This window comes from Cygnus atratus, chromosome 5, assembly GCF_013377495.2.
Source record: "Cygnus atratus isolate AKBS03 ecotype Queensland, Australia chromosome 5, CAtr_DNAZoo_HiC_assembly, whole genome shotgun sequence".
Classification (NCBI taxonomy): Eukaryota; Metazoa; Chordata; class Aves; order Anseriformes; family Anatidae; genus Cygnus; species Cygnus atratus.
In genome coordinates, this window is record NC_066366.1 from 2,201,670 (window position 1) to 2,219,257 (window position 17,588).

General features: G+C 42.9%; 1 protein-coding gene and 2 long non-coding RNA genes across 5 annotated transcripts in view; 1 reads left to right on the forward strand and 2 right to left on the reverse strand.

Annotated features, from left to right (window-relative positions):
- IPO7 (importin 7) overlaps positions 1–1,515 on the reverse strand; it is a 33,567-nt gene extending 32,052 nt beyond the window's left edge. Inside the window, exon 1 of the mRNA XM_035550220.2 lies at positions 1,259–1,515. Within this exon, the coding sequence (XP_035406113.1) occupies positions 1,259–1,342 (84 nt within the window). The 5' untranslated portion in view covers positions 1,343–1,515. The remainder of the gene's footprint in view (positions 1–1,258) is intronic.
- A 236-nt stretch (positions 1,516–1,751) lies between these two features.
- On the forward strand, positions 1,752–8,553 carry LOC118249838 (uncharacterized). 3 transcript variants are annotated; one of them, XR_004779225.2, is made up of 5 exons: positions 1,752–2,148; positions 3,010–3,224; positions 6,559–6,803; positions 7,170–7,465; positions 8,408–8,553. It is a non-coding gene; the product is annotated as an uncharacterized LOC118249838 (long non-coding RNA). The 3 variants fall into 3 exon arrangements; XR_004779226.2 differs by having other exon boundaries at positions 7,373–7,465; XR_004779224.2 differs by having other exon boundaries at positions 6,559–7,465.
- Positions 8,235–17,586, reverse strand: LOC118249839 (uncharacterized). The gene is made up of 4 exons (XR_004779228.2): positions 17,145–17,586; positions 16,470–16,533; positions 13,366–13,517; positions 8,235–8,737 (listed from the first exon to the last, which is right to left on the reverse strand). It is a non-coding gene; the product is annotated as an uncharacterized LOC118249839 (long non-coding RNA).
- Positions 17,587–17,588: the final 2 nt, after the last annotated feature.

Below are 17,588 nucleotides of genomic sequence, written 5' to 3' on the forward strand. Positions count from 1 at the left end.
TGGATTTCAAATGTACCTAACATTCATTTATTAAATAGCTTCCAAGAATTCAGTTTAATTACACATTTTAATAACATGGTAAGTTATATCTTTAGTTTTTGAAAGTTTCACTGCTGCCAGCAGCACATTTGGCCCACTTTTATCTAAGCTTAGTGAACATCCACTGCATTAGATGTATCTTGTTAGGCCTAAAGTATGCTTAAGAGCAACAGAGAAAAAACTTGTGGAAAATCCCAATGAAAAGGTATGCTGAGAGCTGCCACACAGGCCTACCTTTCACTTGTTTCATGAAGCTATCACTTTCCCCTCTAAGTCAAATGCTAGAACACCTTTTTTTCAAAAATGTTTAGAAGCCCGGACTCTGAACTGCATCAATAAAGTTAAGTTTTCACCTACCAGGTGAAGTGAAACAAAATGACAGCAATCTTCCAAAACTGAAGCCTGCTGAACTAGGATCTACCAGTCCTGTCGTATCCCTACACGACACGTGAACAGCCTAAGCAGATGACACAGCTGGGCTGGGAACTCTGCCTTCACCCATCTCCTGGGCACGTGTTGATACTGCACCCAGCGAGCGCACCTACCTCAGCAGTGCTGCTGAAGCCGGAGCCCGAAGGATTTGTACGAAGAGCAAGCAATACCGAACTACTGGCTTTATGGGGGAACTCAGCCCACGGCCCTCTCACGCTTGCAGGCTCCACTGATTAAAAACACTAAGCGCCGCGGTCGCTGCTACTTTCCCCGCGCCCCCTGACAAGCGACTGCCTCCCGAAGAGGCAGAAAGCCGCCCCGGCGACAGCCCGGACCAGGCCAAAAGTCCAGGTCCCAGCCGCAGGCCCGGAGCCGCGGCCCTGTGCCACGCCGCCAGCGCGGCTCTGCCCGCGGAGCGCCACGGGGCCGAGCGGCCGCGGGCAGGGAAGGCACCGGCCGCCTCCTGTCGCCGCCGCAGCCCCTCAGCGGCCCCGCCCGTCCCGGCCGGGCCCCGCTGCCATGTGCCGGGGACAATGCGCGGCGGGCAGCGGGGCCGAGCGAGCACCAGGCGGGGCCCGGCCGCGCCGTGGGAAGGGGCCGTTCAGCGGGGGGACGGGTCTGAGGGGGGGCGCCCCCCGGCGGCCCCCCGGCCCCGTCCCCCCGCGCCCCCGGCCCCTTTCCGCCGCCGCCGGGCCGGGCCTGCCTCGCCGCCCCCGGCCCTGCCCCGGCCGCGCCGTCCCCTCGCCGTCCCCGCCGGCTGCAGCCCAGGCCCCGCGGCGCCCCTCACCTCGTTGAGCTGCCGCTCGGCGGCTTCCCGCAGCGCCGGGTCCATGGTGCCCCGCAGGGCCTCGATGATGGTGCTGGGGTCCATGGCGGCGGCGGCGGCGGGAGGCGGAGGGCGGGAGCCGGGGCCGCGCCGCGCCGTGCGCACATGGAGCCGCCGCCTCGCAGCGGCCGCCGGCGCGAAAGGAAGGGGAGCGCCAAAGGCCCGGATAGAGCTGCCCCCCGCCGCCGCCCGCAGCGGCGCCCCTTCCGCCGCCCGCGCCCCGCCTCCGCGCCGCGGGGCGCCACGGGACCTGTAGTCCGCCCGGCCGCGCGGCGCCCGGACCCAGGCAGCGGCCGCCGGGGCGCCTTCAACGGAGGCAGCGGCGCCGCGCCGCGCCGCCCGCTGAGGGGAGGGAGGACCGGGGCCGGGGGCTGCAGGCCGGGCCCGCCGCCTCAGCGCCGCGCAGGCAGCGTGGCGGCGGCAGTTGGGCCGCGCTGCTCGCCGGGGCAGGGCGGTGAAGGGAGCGCGCCGGCTGTTGGGTCCCCAGCGCCCGCCCGGTGCGCCCGGCGGGCTGCTCGCGGGGCGCCGCCAGCGCCCTTCGTGAGGAAGGGAGGCGGCGTGGGTCTCCTCGACAGGCGCGTGCTTTGTGCCGCGCTGCCTGCACGCAGTTCGTAAGCGTTCGGGGACGTCCAGTGTGGTGCGGGGCTTATCGACAAGGCAAAGGCCGCGGTGAGGTGACGAAGACGTGTCATACGTTGCCAGACATCCAGTGTGAGCGGGGCCCTGGTCTCTGGAAGGGCTGACCCTGCCACAGAACTGGAAGTAGGATGCCTAAATTGGTCCTCTCTAAGGGACTCCTGCGGGCTTTCCCCCACAAGCACTTAGGCAGTGAAGTAATTTCACTTACATGGGTAATCACAATAAAATAAGTAACGCTGTTTATGTAAATAAGTTGTTTGCATAGCTATTTGTAAAATGGAATTGGTAGTATAGAGAGTCATTCAGTGTCCTGTCTTCTTTGGGAGGTGACTTTCAGTGATAGACTTGAAAATGGTTTTGTTATTTCTGTGAGAGGAGTTTATCGGGCAGTCAAATAATTCAATCGAGAAAAAAAAGTTTCACAACCAGCCCATCCTGGGACAATTTTAAAATGATGGCATATTATCAAAGAAACAGTATCAACGGAAAAAAGCAGAAATGCAGATACATATGGCAAACAATATAAATTAAGTGATACAAAATAGTGAATTGATAAAGGGTGCTATCTCTTTGCCAGTTAAGTTAAAGACCTTTGGGAAATACCACATTAAAGTTTGATTGCTGTTGCCACCCTACTATGCTAGTGGTCCTGCAAGTGTTTCCCATACATGGAGGTAGCATGGGCCACAGGCCGTTCCCCACATGTAGCCTACATGGAGCCAGCTTGATTTTAAAGGCCCTCCTCTACCAGTTGGCCTCAGTCCCAGGGAATGGCCTAAGGCAGGCCAACCGGTACCATCTCAGATGGCAAAATCTCCATTAGGTTTATCTAGAGTGACTTTCAGAATATGAAAGAGCATAACAGAGTTGCTTTTATATATAAAAATTCCAAATCAGTAGCTTTTCCATGACTGTTTCTGGATAAAAGCCATATCTCTCAGTTTCTCTTACTGCTGTTTAATGTTTTTATTTTCTTTATTTTTAATGTTTTTATTTTCTTTATTTTTTAATGTAATGCTAAAAACTTTTGCAATTTACACTACATAGATTATTTATTTATTTATTTATTGCAGGTATGAAAATTAGTGCCTCATTTTTAAAACTAAACAGTGAAGAAGCGATGAATGGCTGCCTTTCTAAGTAAGCCTGGAAAACACACAAACCGAGTAGACCCAAGTGGCGATGTAGCATCATTTCAGGACATGATGTCATTACTGTATTCTTCTACATGCTGCCCAGATCTGCAGTCACATGCCTCTTCTGGATGTTGTCCAAAATGTAAACAAAGGTACTGTAGACTTAATATCATCCAAAGAGCTACAACAAAATATTTTCCGTGCTTTTGTGTCACAGCACAGATAACAAGATCAAATCTTAATGCTCTTTGTATCAAAGGAGCAAAGCAATAATGCCTCTAACCAGAGAGAACTTAGACACTAAGCTGATCAACAAATTTTGAGACAGAATGTGTTTTCTCTAAAAAGAAAAATAAGAACTTGAAAGGACAAAGGGGTCATGAGGTGCTGGTTATACATAATACTCTTTGTCAGTTATGCAGATGCAAAAGGCTGCAGGGAAAAGAAGCACAACAGTGTAGCCACAGCAGTAGCCACAGCCACAGAGGTGCTGTGGCTACAGAAGCTTGTCACCAAAGCTGTTGCCATTCGTATACAAAAGTGGAGGCCAAAAAAGAAATATGCAGAAGAATATGTAAGCAATTGTCCAGAGTCTGAGTATTCTGAAACATAAGATAGTGTATGCCAGGGAATGTTTACCTTCACAACAATGTTTGCATTTGTATCTCTGCTGGCCCAGAAATAATAGCAATAACTAATCTCACCGCAGGGTTAAATTCATAAATGGCTCACAGAAATTAATAAATACAGGATTCAGCCAGGCTGGACATTTCAGGTAGACTGGACACTAGCTCTAAGAAGAAACATACATGAGGTTAAAAAGGATTTTATTGCAAATCTGAACAATTTGTTGATGCCATTTGCAATGGGTAACTTACTTTTAAAGAGGGAGATGAAACAGTAAGGATCAAAGAAAACAAACATACTAGAAGTGTGAGTGGAACAGCCTAACAGATGACAACTGGCATCAAAGTATGAGGAACAGGTGAGCTGTGGCATCCTAAACACTGAAATTTTATTGGGATTGGATAAATACACCTACTTCTATGAGATATTTTCTTTGTACAGTATTAGCCAGACAAAAGAGACATGTAAAAGTAGCCAATAGAGAACAATAATTGGTAAGGACTTTAGACAAATCTGTTCAGTGGACACGGGAGGGGCATAATATCCCACCGAAGCAGTAGTAAATATCTTGCAAGATTCAACATATTTTAGATTAGCTGATATAAGAATTCATTTTTAAATCATATTTCAAATCACAAGACTTAACATTAGAGAAAAATTTGTCCCTTAGCCAGACAAGCCAAAACAAATTCTTGATCTCAGAACCAAAAAAAAAAATCGTTATATATGCTGCAGAGATTAGCTGCATTATAATGTTCTCTGTCATGTATGAATACTTGTGGACAGCCAAAGACCATTGTGAGGGAATGGAGCTTCTCAAATTATCTCATAAAAGGCATATGTGGTATTGTACAGGTCTCAAACATCGGATACAAATCAGTTACAATTACTCCTGAATATAAACATACTCTCATAAACTGGTTTGGGTTTAGCAGTCATGTGTATTTTCCTCAGAAAGCTGGAACAATAACAAAGATGATATTTGTCAGCTTTAATAAAGTAGCACACTCCCTTGGAACTGGCTGCAGAGCAGCGGTTGGCCTGTATGCCTTTCTAGAGTACAATTCAGTTTATAGTAAATGAAAAGTTAGATGCCAAAAATGTGTGTGTACAGGGAGCACAGCTATCAAAGATCTTTCTTGAGCCTTGTCAAGTCTGGGTGCTTGCAACAGATCTATTTTTTTTTTCAAAAAATTTTCCTGCCATCTACATATTCCAAGAAGTGTAGTAACTGTTAAATGCTGTTTTCCACTGTTCTGTGCCAAAAGGGGTGCTCTGACAGCAGCCAAATTGACTCCAGCTACACAAATACAGTGTATTAATGCATTAACAGCATTCACAACACCAATTTGGAAAAAAATACTTGCATGTGAAGGTATTGCCTGGTACTCCAAATCCAAAGGAAATTTGGACACAGAGTGAGTGGATGGATCACCAGCAACCAAAGCTGTCCTGGAGCTACTTGTGCTCCAAAAGATGATAAGAAGAAGGAAAAGGTGTGCACAGAAATGTTGTGCCAATATGCAAAGTTTGCAAATAACTATTTATATTAGTGATGAAATAAAAAGCTCCAACAGGATTCAGAAATGAAGCTATAAAAAGAAACTGATGATGTGATTCGGTGTAAAATCAACAAAGGTGATTAACTGAGGAGTTCTCTAGTTTGTTGAGAAAATGGTGCAGAATGAAGAGACCTTTTTCCTTAAAAACATCTTAGGTTATAACCTTGAGCACACATGGAATGGATTGAGAACAGGCTAACTTACAGTTCTCATAAAAAAGGAGATAAGTGAAAAGTGATTGGACCAGTTTCTATTGAATTTCTACTAGTACCACTAGCTGACTCTTTGCTATTTAATACTTTAAAACATAATTGTTTTGAAACAACTATAAAATCACAGCAGATCACGTATGAGGATGCCACGAGATCAGCAAAGCAATCCAATATGGATGGGACAAGCTGGTAACCTGAACAACGAAGATGCATTTTGATGTAGCCAAATGTTAAGTTATTCATTTAGTAACAGAAAATGCAGGCAAGTTTCTGTAGTCTGAAAGTATTGTCAGTGATGCCGTGAGCATACAAGTTGATGTGAGCTCCCAGCAGGACATTATGGCAAAAGACTTAGAACAATCTTCAAGTTGTAAGCAGAGGTCTCAAACAGGGGAGTAGGGAAACAATGTACCCATTCCTCTGGTGCTGAAGCAATGGATGCTATGTTGCCAGAGAGTAGTTCAAGTATTTATATTTGTTAAGTATTTACAAACTGGATTACATCAAATACCCGTTAAAATAGTATGAGCTGAAGAAAACAGACATATTTGAAATGTCAAAGTTAGGTTTAAGACAAAAGTTGAGGAGTCTTGATTACTGTATGCCAGTCACTACTGTAATGATTAAACAAAGCAGAGATGTGGTGGGCAGTGCAAGGGAGGTTCCTTCCAAAGTCCCTGCTCCGAGGTCAGCTCCAGCTGGGAGAGCAGAATGCCATGGCGTACCATTCGTGTGGTTGTGCAGCTCCTTTCAATCTCCTTTAGGCAGCTGGGTGTTGGCTTCACCCCCAAGGCAAACTCACTGAAGTTTTGTTCAGAGTGGATGTAAAGAAGACACTAAGCTCCTTTCTGTAGCCATGAGCTCAATATTACTACACCCCGCACCTTCCCCAAATAACAATCTGCCCCCACCCGCTCCATCCAGATGGTAAGGCTTGAGCAGATGTTAAAACGTATATTCAGACAGGTTTCCCAGGGGACAGACGCTGAAAACAAGATTCAGTCATTATTCGATTCTTCTGAGTTCAGAAAAAACGGGCTTCTAACAGTGGCTTTTTTTTTTTTTTTAATAAATTTTCCTCAAAGGTACAGGACTCCATCATGAACTCTCAACAGTTGACTCTGGGCAGCAAGGTGGGGAAAAGAGTGACAGTATCTCCTCAGGAAGAAAGTGCTGTATGTATTGCACAGCTCTTCAGTGAACAAAGATGCAATAGGATCAAGTATCTAATGGATGAAACAAGAAACTCTCTGAAACAAATTCCCTGTGGCAGTAATCATTATCCCATCTCTCAGTGTCTTCTGACTGAGACTGGATGCCATTCTGGAAGGTATGTTTTACTAAAAACACAAGCTGTACTTCAGTCAAACCAACAGGATTGGGGCTTTAATCAAAAATACGTGAATAAACTTGAATTGCCAGTACTGTACAGGATGTTGGACTAGATGATGTGATCATAAACTGCATGGACGTTTGTGTTTTTTTGGTGTTTGCTTTCAAGGTGGATGTTTCTGTACCCAAAAGCTCAGTTTCCACAGTGTGGAAGTCTAGCTAACCCAGGCGGAACCTACATCAGGCTCTGTGCAGTGGGGCAATGGAACGAAAGTGTCTGTAGCTACAGCAGTTTATCTCCTCCTACCTCATGCACTATTTTCAGCCTGTACCTTTATATTTGTATATGCATTTTCGCTTTTAGCTTCCCCTCATTGCAATATGGAGTCCCCTCCAGCTCTCTAACTCCACCCCCAAGAGAAAATTTCCTTTTCTTCGTGCAAGGAAAATGAAACAGCAAGAGGCAGTTTCAAATAAGCCTCAATGGCGCACACGCACAGAAAATGGAACATAAGACTCAGAGAATGGTAAATTCTGTATAAAAAAAATGAATTTCATGGCCACTAGGGAAAATGCCGTACTCACAAAGCTGCAGAACGTTGGATCTGTGATACCCTGTGGAGAAGAACAAGAGTTAGTAACCGCTGCCTGTGAAAGCTGGTAAGATGGCACTAACAGTTTATGCTCCTTTCATGTTTTTAATTCAGTTCCAAAACCACAGAAGTTAGAAATGCATTAAATGGACTGTACTGTGTTATTTTGAAATGAGAACACATACTGAAGATCACAGAATTGTTGCAAGTGAACATAATGGGTCTTCAGAATGACTGTGATCACAGTGCTCTCCAGGAATGCTTTTTCTTTGAATGTACTATGTGCTTTGTTTTATTTTATTCTTGCAAGAAAACTAGTATGTCCTTTCCTTCCTGTCCCTTAAGCAGGACTCCAAGCTCAACTAATCTTTTTATGATTGTGCCTAAAATGGACACTTGTAGGTTAAATTGTAATGCAGACGTTAAATTTTGAGGAAACAAATTTCTAGAAAATCTAAGGATAGGGGATTTACATCTATGATTTATTAGTGTTCAAGTGGAAGCTAATTTTGAAAACACAAACTTACTATTGCAGCTTTTACATCTCAGGCACAGCGATCAACTGAAATTGCTCAGAAATAACTAAAGATGTTCAGCCAGGGGACAGGCAAAAAAAATCTGAAGTTCTCTGAGAGTAAAAAAGTACATTTAAGCTATAACTTTAGTGGTACTGTTAGTAATATATGTTCAACTGAAGCTTATGTAAGCTATATGTACATTTATCGAAGTATATTTCTTCGTGTTTAATAAGACAGAGTTCAAGTTAGTCCTGTTTAGATAAATTTTAATCTTTATAATCATATTCATTCCATTAAAATTGATTAAGTAACAATGAGTAGAGTAAAACAGGACTAGGATTTTATTATATTAAAAATACACCCAGAATAAATTCTTAGCACTTAGGAGAAGCTTTTCATTTGCAGAGAACAACATACACGCATTAATAATTTTAGTAATCTAGTAACATAATATTCAGTTTATTAACTCATTCTGGTCTGTGTAATTCTAGGCTGTTCGCTCCAAAACACGTCAGTACTTCGAAGCATGCCAGTATGGCTCCTTGGTGGCAGATGTAATTGCCCACGAAGAGTTTCTCAAGTCCAGGCAGCCAGGTGTGCCTGCCTTGACCATCAATTCCTAATGCTACTGTGAGGTGACACCACAAGCCGGGTCAGTGCATTGGAAGCTCAGTATTCTGAAGCACCTTAAATTGTCAGTAGATATTTAGACTATGCAGTTTTCCACAGATGGTGAGCAGCACTGATGTCATCAGCAGCACTGATATCATCAGCAGCACTGGTACTCTTTCTGTTCCTTCGATATATACACATTTTTTCTTCTAGAAAAGTAAAGTAAATGGAGACTACAGTTATGAGATTTCTGCATAATGCAGAGGAAGCAGATAGAAACTTTTCAGGCAGAAAAAAATGTAAATCTAGTTCTGTTCCTTTGTGGAACATATAGCTGAAATAACCAGAACTGCATTAAAACCACAGATCCCATGCAGGGCAGGTGAAGAATCAGAACTACATGACCAAGTGCATTTCTTTGGGTGGGACTGCAAGCAAAGGATACTGCTGCTTGTTGAGTTCTGTGTTTGAGGGGAAGCATAAAAAGGCATCAAAGAAATATCCAGAGATCAGCAGGGAAGCACTTAGAGCTGATTAGGAATAAAACTAAGATTGGATACAGAGTTTGTGAGCAGAAGGCAAGCTGGAAATAGTACCTACAAGTACTAAAGGAAACATACTACCCTTTCTATTTGATTCCTGCTACACTAAGCAAAGCACAACTTTTGATATGTATTTTATAAATAAATAGGATTTCATAAAGTACATTACTCCTTCACTAAATTTTCTATTAGAAATAGCTCTAAAGACCCTAAACCTTAGATAGCTGCTTATGTTAAAAGGAGGAAAAAAAACCACAACAATATAGGGGTTGAAAGGTGTGGAGATATATGAAAGGTATATTTCCTAGATACAGCAAAGATAAGTATCAGAATTTTAGTGTATTAAAAATACAATTTTTAGTTATAAGGCCAATTTATTTTAATTTCCTTCTTTTGCTTGTGTTTTAGGTATTATCTTCTCTAAATTGTTGAATCACTGATTAGCACTTTTGTTGAGGTGACTCGTGTTTATTCTTTGCAAGTCTTTACAATTCGGTATCGATCTCTAAATGGAATGTGTACGTTTTCTGTTGGGCTATATTGTTTTAAGTACTAGTATTTTCTTCTTTACCAAAAGGCTTAATATTGTTGAGGAAGGGTAAACACAGGACTTATTTTGTATGTAAGTTGTTAAAAAAAAAACGGATGCTAAAACTGGAGATGAAAATGTTATCATTGAACTTTATACTCTACCTGTGGGCATGTGTATGCATATCTTGATGACTGGCACCATTGCTGCACCAATAACTGCATATGGAATAATAGGTGAGGGAGCTGGGGTGCGTGCATACTGTGGCTGGGTATCTATCTGCCTGTGACATATGAACACAAAGGACACATAGCTTTATCTTAGCTTCTGCATGAGCAGCAGCCCAGATGTATTACCATTATTTGAGGCTAGCTTAGTACAGAGCTGACCCAGAAATTCATACTCCAGTGGCTTCCAGGATCTTGGTAGCCCACAGCTAGATTAAAATTAGCTGTTAGCATGGCGTTTGGGACAAACACACCTCAGGATTCCTGCATGCTAATTCCAGTAGCTGCAACAGCAAAGTAGGGAGTGTGTGTGGAAACACAAGAACCATATTGCCAGTACCCATGTCTTTGGCTGCACAAGTCTCTATAACTTTTCCACGTGTTTTGTGAAGTAACAAAGTGGAAAACTTGCCCTTCATTTCACTTGCTGAAGGCATGTGAATGGTGCATGCAGGCCAACATCATGTTCTCGGGATAATAAGAGCTATGTCAGCTTCCTCCTTGAGCACTCCTCATATACCTTGGTTCCAGCTGGCCAGGATTCTGCTGTTCAACCCCTGGCGTTTCCTGACCAGAATGTGAAATGCATGTGAAAATTTCTTCAGAATGTGAAATGAATTTGGATTCATATTTCTGCTGGGGTGACATGATAAAATAAGGAATTGCTACAGCTAAATCAAACTGAAAGCTTATTAAAGTATTTGCATTAAATTGTATCACCAGTACAGCAAGTAATTCTACGTAAAAGGCAAACATGCTGGTTCAGCTACAATAAGATTACTACAGAATAATAACATACCAGCTTTTTTTAGTTCTTATAAAACCCCTTATCAACCTTCCTGTGCATTCATTTTTTTCTCTACTAGCCTTGCTTATTCAGAAATTCTTAAATAATATTAATTAATAGTAAGTTTTATACAAGCATCTGACATTTATTTTCTGCAGTCATTAGTTTTAGCCAATTCTGTTGAGGGAAGTGGGCCTAAAAGCTAATTCTGTTGTCTGTGTATGGGCAAAAAGGACTTACTGTTGTGTGCGGTAGAAAAAGTGTGTGAATTTCCTCATCACAGACATTTGTAGATCTGACTTTCTGCATTCAGCCAAGCCATTCAACAGGAAACGTGTCTAGGACTGGGTGTATAATGTTCAAGATTAAAATGAAGAGCTTTCTTTCAAAGAACTGCCTTAGGTGAAAACAGTCTATACTTATGAGCCTATGCCCATTTAATCTCTAATTCTGATTAACAACTGACTCTGTGATGCTCATTTATCATGATAGTAAGTATTATCAGTCATATTATAGCTTTTTCAATTAATTTAATAATTTCCCATAGGAAAACACGTATAGCAATTAATTTCTCAGAATGTTAGCAGCTTTTCTAAAATGTTTCAATTTTGACATTCTGCCCCTTTGATGTTGCCCTGAATTTTAAGTATTTTCTGTTGCGGAATACTGGTTTAATGATGACCTGGTATATATTTCCTAAAAACTAACTCTGTGTGTGGTTGCAAATAGTTATACATTTGTTCATTGTTGTGTGGTTATCAGCCCAGTCATAATGAATAGTTAGTTACTGGAAGAGCCTTACAGGCCGGATCAGGAGAATTCGACTACAGGGTATGAGCAGACTAACCAGAAAAGCTTCCTTCCCTGTTTCATATACACCATTGGAGAATGTGGTGGGGAAAAAAATGTAGCAAGCTATTTAAGGTGATCTCTGAACTATTTAAGAGGAGCAAAAGCTGCATCAGAAAGGAGAATCTGGCCTTTATTTTTAACTTTTGGAATAGAAACATCATAGCTATCTATTTTACTGTTTCTAATTAATTGAGCAGCAATAACATACATACACACCACTAAAAATGGAAATTGTCTGACTTAAAAGGTGTATTTTGTACATTTGTATGTACATAGATACAGTATGTACATAAAATGTACAATAGGAGTTAACAAACATACCTTCATATAAAGAAACTATCAGGAGAGAAAACAATCCAAATGGTTATGATTTCCGAGTTCAGACTCAAAACAATCTAATTCTTATAAGTTTGGCTCTCGCTTGCTGTTTAAGTTGGTTTTCATCTTTTGTCCTTGAGCACTGACTTTTACAAACAAAAGCTTTCATTACCTGTGGCTCTGGTGCCAAGATATTTCTAATCCTTCATGCACACAACCAGGACTATCCAGCTACAAATAAGTGCTTATTTCTATGCATCTCACTTGGTGACATTTCTCTGTTCGCTTTTATCAGCACATTCCATCCTAACTTGCCTTCCATGCAGATGCTTATTCACCAGTTACATCCTCGAGGTTTTTACTATAACTAACGAAAATATGAGGTATAAGCTCATCAAAATACACAAACCCCATTCCATGCAAAGGGTTTATTTGATTTAAAGTGTAATTTGGATATAATCATGATCACATAAATATTAGAGGTTTAATTTCTGACAGATACTGCTTAATCTACACAGTACTCCAAGCATTTTTTATTGTACTCCTGCAAAACCATAGTTAAGAGAACTGAGGAAAAGTGGACTCCTTTACAAATTCTTAACTCTGTTAAAACTAGTTTATATATGAACATTGCATCCATATAGATAAATGAAGTTAGATGTGCTTTAATTACATTAAAGTCAACTTCTTGGAACAATGTTCATAAATTATTTTTATAGTATCTTTAAACAAATCAGTGAAAGGTGGTAAAAAGACCATGTGTACTTAGGATTTGTCTATTTGTTACATCAGCACGGTTGTATACACAATTTTGTTATCTTGATTTCCTTCCCAAGTGATATAAATTAAGCTGAGGAAGGACCTTCCTGTAAAACAATAAGAGCATATGCATGACTTGGGGAATTACAGCATGGTTAACATTTTCATCCCAAGTATAGGTTTCATAGGACTGTAAATCTTTGTTAAGGTAGGCAGAGGTCTTAAATTTACATCTTAATTTACATTTTTGTTGACATAAATTAGATCTGCTGATATAGATTTTTTCGAAACTTTTGAATAGGCAATCATATCCCACATTTCTGGGTATTGTGCGTATTTACTGCTATACTACAGATCTCCTGTAGCTATCTCAGAATGACTGTCAGGTGCTTCTTTGCACATCTGTACTCCAAGAGCAGGGCCTCTGGCCACCCTCCTGTCTGAACTGGTTCAAGCTACCTACTTTCTCTTCATTGGGATTCCTATTGGATTTTCACTTTACCCTCTTGCTTCCAAGCCAGTTTTGTATTTGGGAAATCAGTTACCTCAGCAACCAACCCTGCCCCCAAGCTGACAGATAACTCAGCACCATCACTGAGCCATACCAGGCCTAAAGCCCTCCAGAGACAATGTAGTGAGTGCTCAGAAACTTCCGGCTTTGCCCTGGGAATGGTCTCAAGCACTGACACGAGCTCTGAGGTCTTCTGCCTTTCAGGTTGTTGCAGCTTCATTTTGCTACTGTCTCTCTGAGATGCCAGCAAAGTAGCTCCCTGTTCTATTTAAAGCAAAGTCAGCTACATTATTCTGAAGTTTAAACTCTTACTTTTCAGCCAAAAGCTCTCAGGAGTAGGATCACTCTCAGTCTCTTCCTCGTTCCCCTTGCTGACAATCAGCATGACTCAGTCTACAAAGCATTGGCAGTGTCAATGATTCAGCCATGTGACACGTGCTCCATCAGTCTATCCAGGCATGAATCTAAAAAGAAGCAAATACAAGTTTTTTTGTGCTGTGGGAAGACAGCTCTTTCAATTTGATAAAAATAAAATGTTCCATCCAACCACCCACAGAAGGAAGTGACTTCATATAGCTGACCACTTAGTTACCACTCTAGTGATTGTCAAATGTATTTTGGTTCTTTCCAGCAGGTCAGAAAAGCATTTTTCCTTTTGGTTCAGATACAATTGTTAAATCCAGTTGGAGGCCGGTCACTAGTGGAGTCCCCCAGGGCTCAGTACTAGGGCCAGTTCTCTTTAATATCTTTATCGATGATCTGGACGAGGGGATCGAGTGCACCCTTAGTAAGTTTGCAGATGACACCAAGTTAGGTGCGTGTGTTGATCTGCTCGAGCGTAGGAAGGCTCTGCAGGAGGATCTGGATAGGCTGGACCGATGGGCTGAGGTCAACTGTATGAAGTTCAACAAGGCCAAGTGCCGGGTCCTGCACCTGGGGCGCAACAACCCCAAGCAGTGCTACAGGCTGGGAGATGAGTGGTTGGAAAGCTGCCTGGCAGAGAAGGACCTGGGAGTACTGGTTGATAGTCGGCTGAATATGAGCCAGCAGTGTGCTCAGGTGGCCAAGAAGGCCAACAGCATCCTGGCTTGCATAAGAAACAGTGTGGCCAGCAGGGCGAGGGAAGTGATTGTCCCCCTGTACTCGGCTCTGGTGAGGCCGCACCTCGAGTACTGTGTTCGGTTTTGGGCCCCTCTCTACAAGAAGGACATGGAGGTGCTCGAGCGAGTCCAGAGAAGGGCAACGAAGCTGGTGAGGGGTCTGGAGAACAAGTCTTACGAGGAGCAGCTGAGGGAGCTGGGATTGTTCAGCCTGGAGAAGAGGAGGCTCAGGGGAGACCTCATCGCACTCTACAGGTACCTTAAAGGAGGCTGTAGTGAGGTGGGGGTTGGTCTGTTCTCCCACGTGCCTGGTGGCAGGACGAGGGGGAATGGGGTAAAGTTGCGCCAGGGGAGGTTTAGGTTGGATATTAGGAAGAACTTCTTTACCGAAAGGGTTGTTAGGCATTGGAATGGGCTGCCCAGGGAAGTGGTAGAGTCACCATCCCTGGAGGTCTTCAAAAGACATTTAGATGTAGAGCTTAGTGATATGGTTTAGTGGAGGACTTGTTAGTGTTAGGTCAGAGGTTGGACTAGGTGATCTTGGAGGTCTCTTCCAACCTAGATGATTCTGTGATTCTGAAAGAAGTCTTATATTCCGTGTTTAAGGTATATTTTTCAAAAATTGATTCATACAAAGCTTGTAGATAATTGCATAATTCTGTCTATAGCCTCTAAGAACAGAGAGTGCTGCTCCCACTGGCAAAGCCACTGAGCAAATCTAACTGGAGATCAGAGCACTTTTATCATTCTTTCTCTGCCGAACAATGTATTGTGCAGTATATGTTCCTTATCAGGAGGGATTTAGAAAGAAGCTCCAAAGACAGAGATTTTAGACTGTTTATGAAGTTATATATTATATATAGGTGATACTTTATACATGAAGAGAGTAAATCTATTTTCAGTCCACAGCTATCATTCCCAGTACTCTGTGGAGCGAAGCTGTTTCCAGCACAGCTGATCTCAACCATGTGTTGAAAGTTTCCTTGATCACTCACTGAGTTCCAAGTTACCAAAACTCTTTCCCTTCTGAACCCTTAAGAATACAGCTTATGGTGGTATTTTTCAGTCATAGTTTTCTTTCCAGTAAACAAATTTAAATTAACTTTTTAAATATAGGTTCTGAGTTATTTTATTTACAGAGTCCTAAGGGACGTTCCCCAGACACGTCACTTTTCTTGTGAGCGAACACAGAGGTTCTGCTGATATTTCTAAGGTATGGATATCTTTGGAGGTGACTGTTTAAATGGTCAGAAGATACTAAATACCACTGACAGTTTCAAAGTTTTATAAAACAGCCAAAACTTTCTCAACAGCAGTATTCCCGAGGGGAACCAAAAAGAACATAAAACAGACAGTCTAAGAGTCTTCTGATAATCTAGTTAACAAATATCACGTATGTAGTATATTTCAACTTCAAAGTGATTAAGTTAATTAATCCTTAGATTTCACACTGGCAGCAATTCAGAGAGCTGGAGCTCCATAACACGGAGCTGAGTAGTTATCTTCTTTTCTCTATTTGTAATTATATAGGGTAGCGCTGGGAGCTTACTGCAGAATCAGTGCCTTGGGAACCATCCGCAGGCTGTGCACTTGTACTGAATAGAAGGGGAGACACAGAGCGAATTTGTATTGCTGTAATTATTTGTTGCGTGTCTTACAGTGCTGTCTGGAATAGTGGGGACTACAGGAGACTTTAGCAAGAGTCAGATGTTTGCCTAATTTGTGTTGTTAGGTTACCTGCATTTAGGTAACACAGAGGCTATGCAGTATAAACCAGAGATCAGTGAGAAGTCAGGTATCTACTGAAGCAGGCTCTGCCTGACTCTTTGGCTCTGAGTGATTACTGAACAACAACCATTCCACACTGATTCATGCCCTGTGGTACAATCCATTGTACCAAGATGAAATAAAGGCCAGCCTGGCAGCATTTAGAATCTGCTCTACAGATTTTAAACTGTAGTATGCATTTTATTTAAATCTTCCAGTACAAGCTTTTTCTCCTCTGTTTCAGGATGACTTGGTAGAAAATTTTTTGTGCAGTGAAAATGTGATTTATAATTTTACTTCCGATACTGTTCAGCTTAATATCAATTTAACATTATGTCAGAAGTCGTCCAGCTAAGGAAGAAGTCCTGCTATTTGGATCACTTTACCTGGAGTACCATAAGCAATGGAATAATCACAGAGACATGATGAACACGATATGCATTTACATTACGGGAAAACAGCTATCTGCTATGGTGTCAGCAATTCCCATCTCACTAGTATGTACAATATTCTAGTGTAATGGTTTGGAAAACCAAAGGATTCTGTCACCTGGAACCAATGTCCACAGCAACAAGTCCGTAGTCCTGACTGGCTCCTCCAGGCACTAGCATTTCTGAAATACCAAATAAAAATATTAAAAGTGATTTACAAGATTTAATGAAATAATTTGAAATAAACAGATTCTAAACGTAAGAAAATCCAAGTAAATTAAAGATTCATGTGGAATCTAATCATGATTCAAAGCTTTGTTTGGAACCTGATGACAATTTATGGTTTGCATTATTTTCTCTCACTGAATTTGGCAGGGCCTGTACTTGCGTAATGGCATATTAGGCTATTAAGTGCTGGTAGTGACTTACACTGTTGTGCAAGTGTGTTCTGTACAAATGTTAACAAAGCAAAACCTTTTTGCAGGTGCTGTACCCTGAGCTGCATGTTCCTCAGAGGAATTTCATCTCAGTGAGGAACTTCTTATGATCTGTAAAATTACTAATTTGTTGTTTCCTACACAAGGAAGTTTACAAGATAGGTTTAGATATGGTATAAAGTTGATGGCAGCCAGGAGTTAAATCTTTGAGCAATGCCTAGTTCTCTCACAAGAGCTTCCTTTCTAGGAAGAAGGCCCAGATGAAGGGATACAGATTTACGAGTACATCTGGAAAGGGGAGAGAGGGTGACACACTCTCTTCCTCCCTCAGCCAACAGTCCTGCCCAAGAGCTTACACAACGTGTGCTGCCTGGGCAGTTTCGCGGTGTTCTCTCCGGAGAACGCTTACTGCAACGCTTGCGGCTGGCAGGGAGAGTTGAAAGGTTAAGAGGCGCTCCGCTGCTAAAGGGCCGGGTGAGGCAATAGGTGCTTCGGGGCCAGAGTCTGGCTTCGGTGTGAAGGCGGCTGCCGGCCGCCAGCCTCCCGCAGTTCGGGGGATCTCAGTCAGCCAGCCAGCCAGCCCTCTTCTCCAAAGGAGAGGCGAGAACCTCCTCGTGTCAAACCAGGCTGCCGAATACCGCCGCTCCGCGTCCCCCCGCCCCTCACAGCCTACGCTTAGCGGCTCCTCCCGCTGCCCAACGGCCGCCTGCGGGCTCCTCTCGCGCCGCTGCCGTTGCGGGCGGGGCTGGAGCTCCCCACCGCCCCACCGTATTTACCCACGTTACCGCGCGCACCCCCAC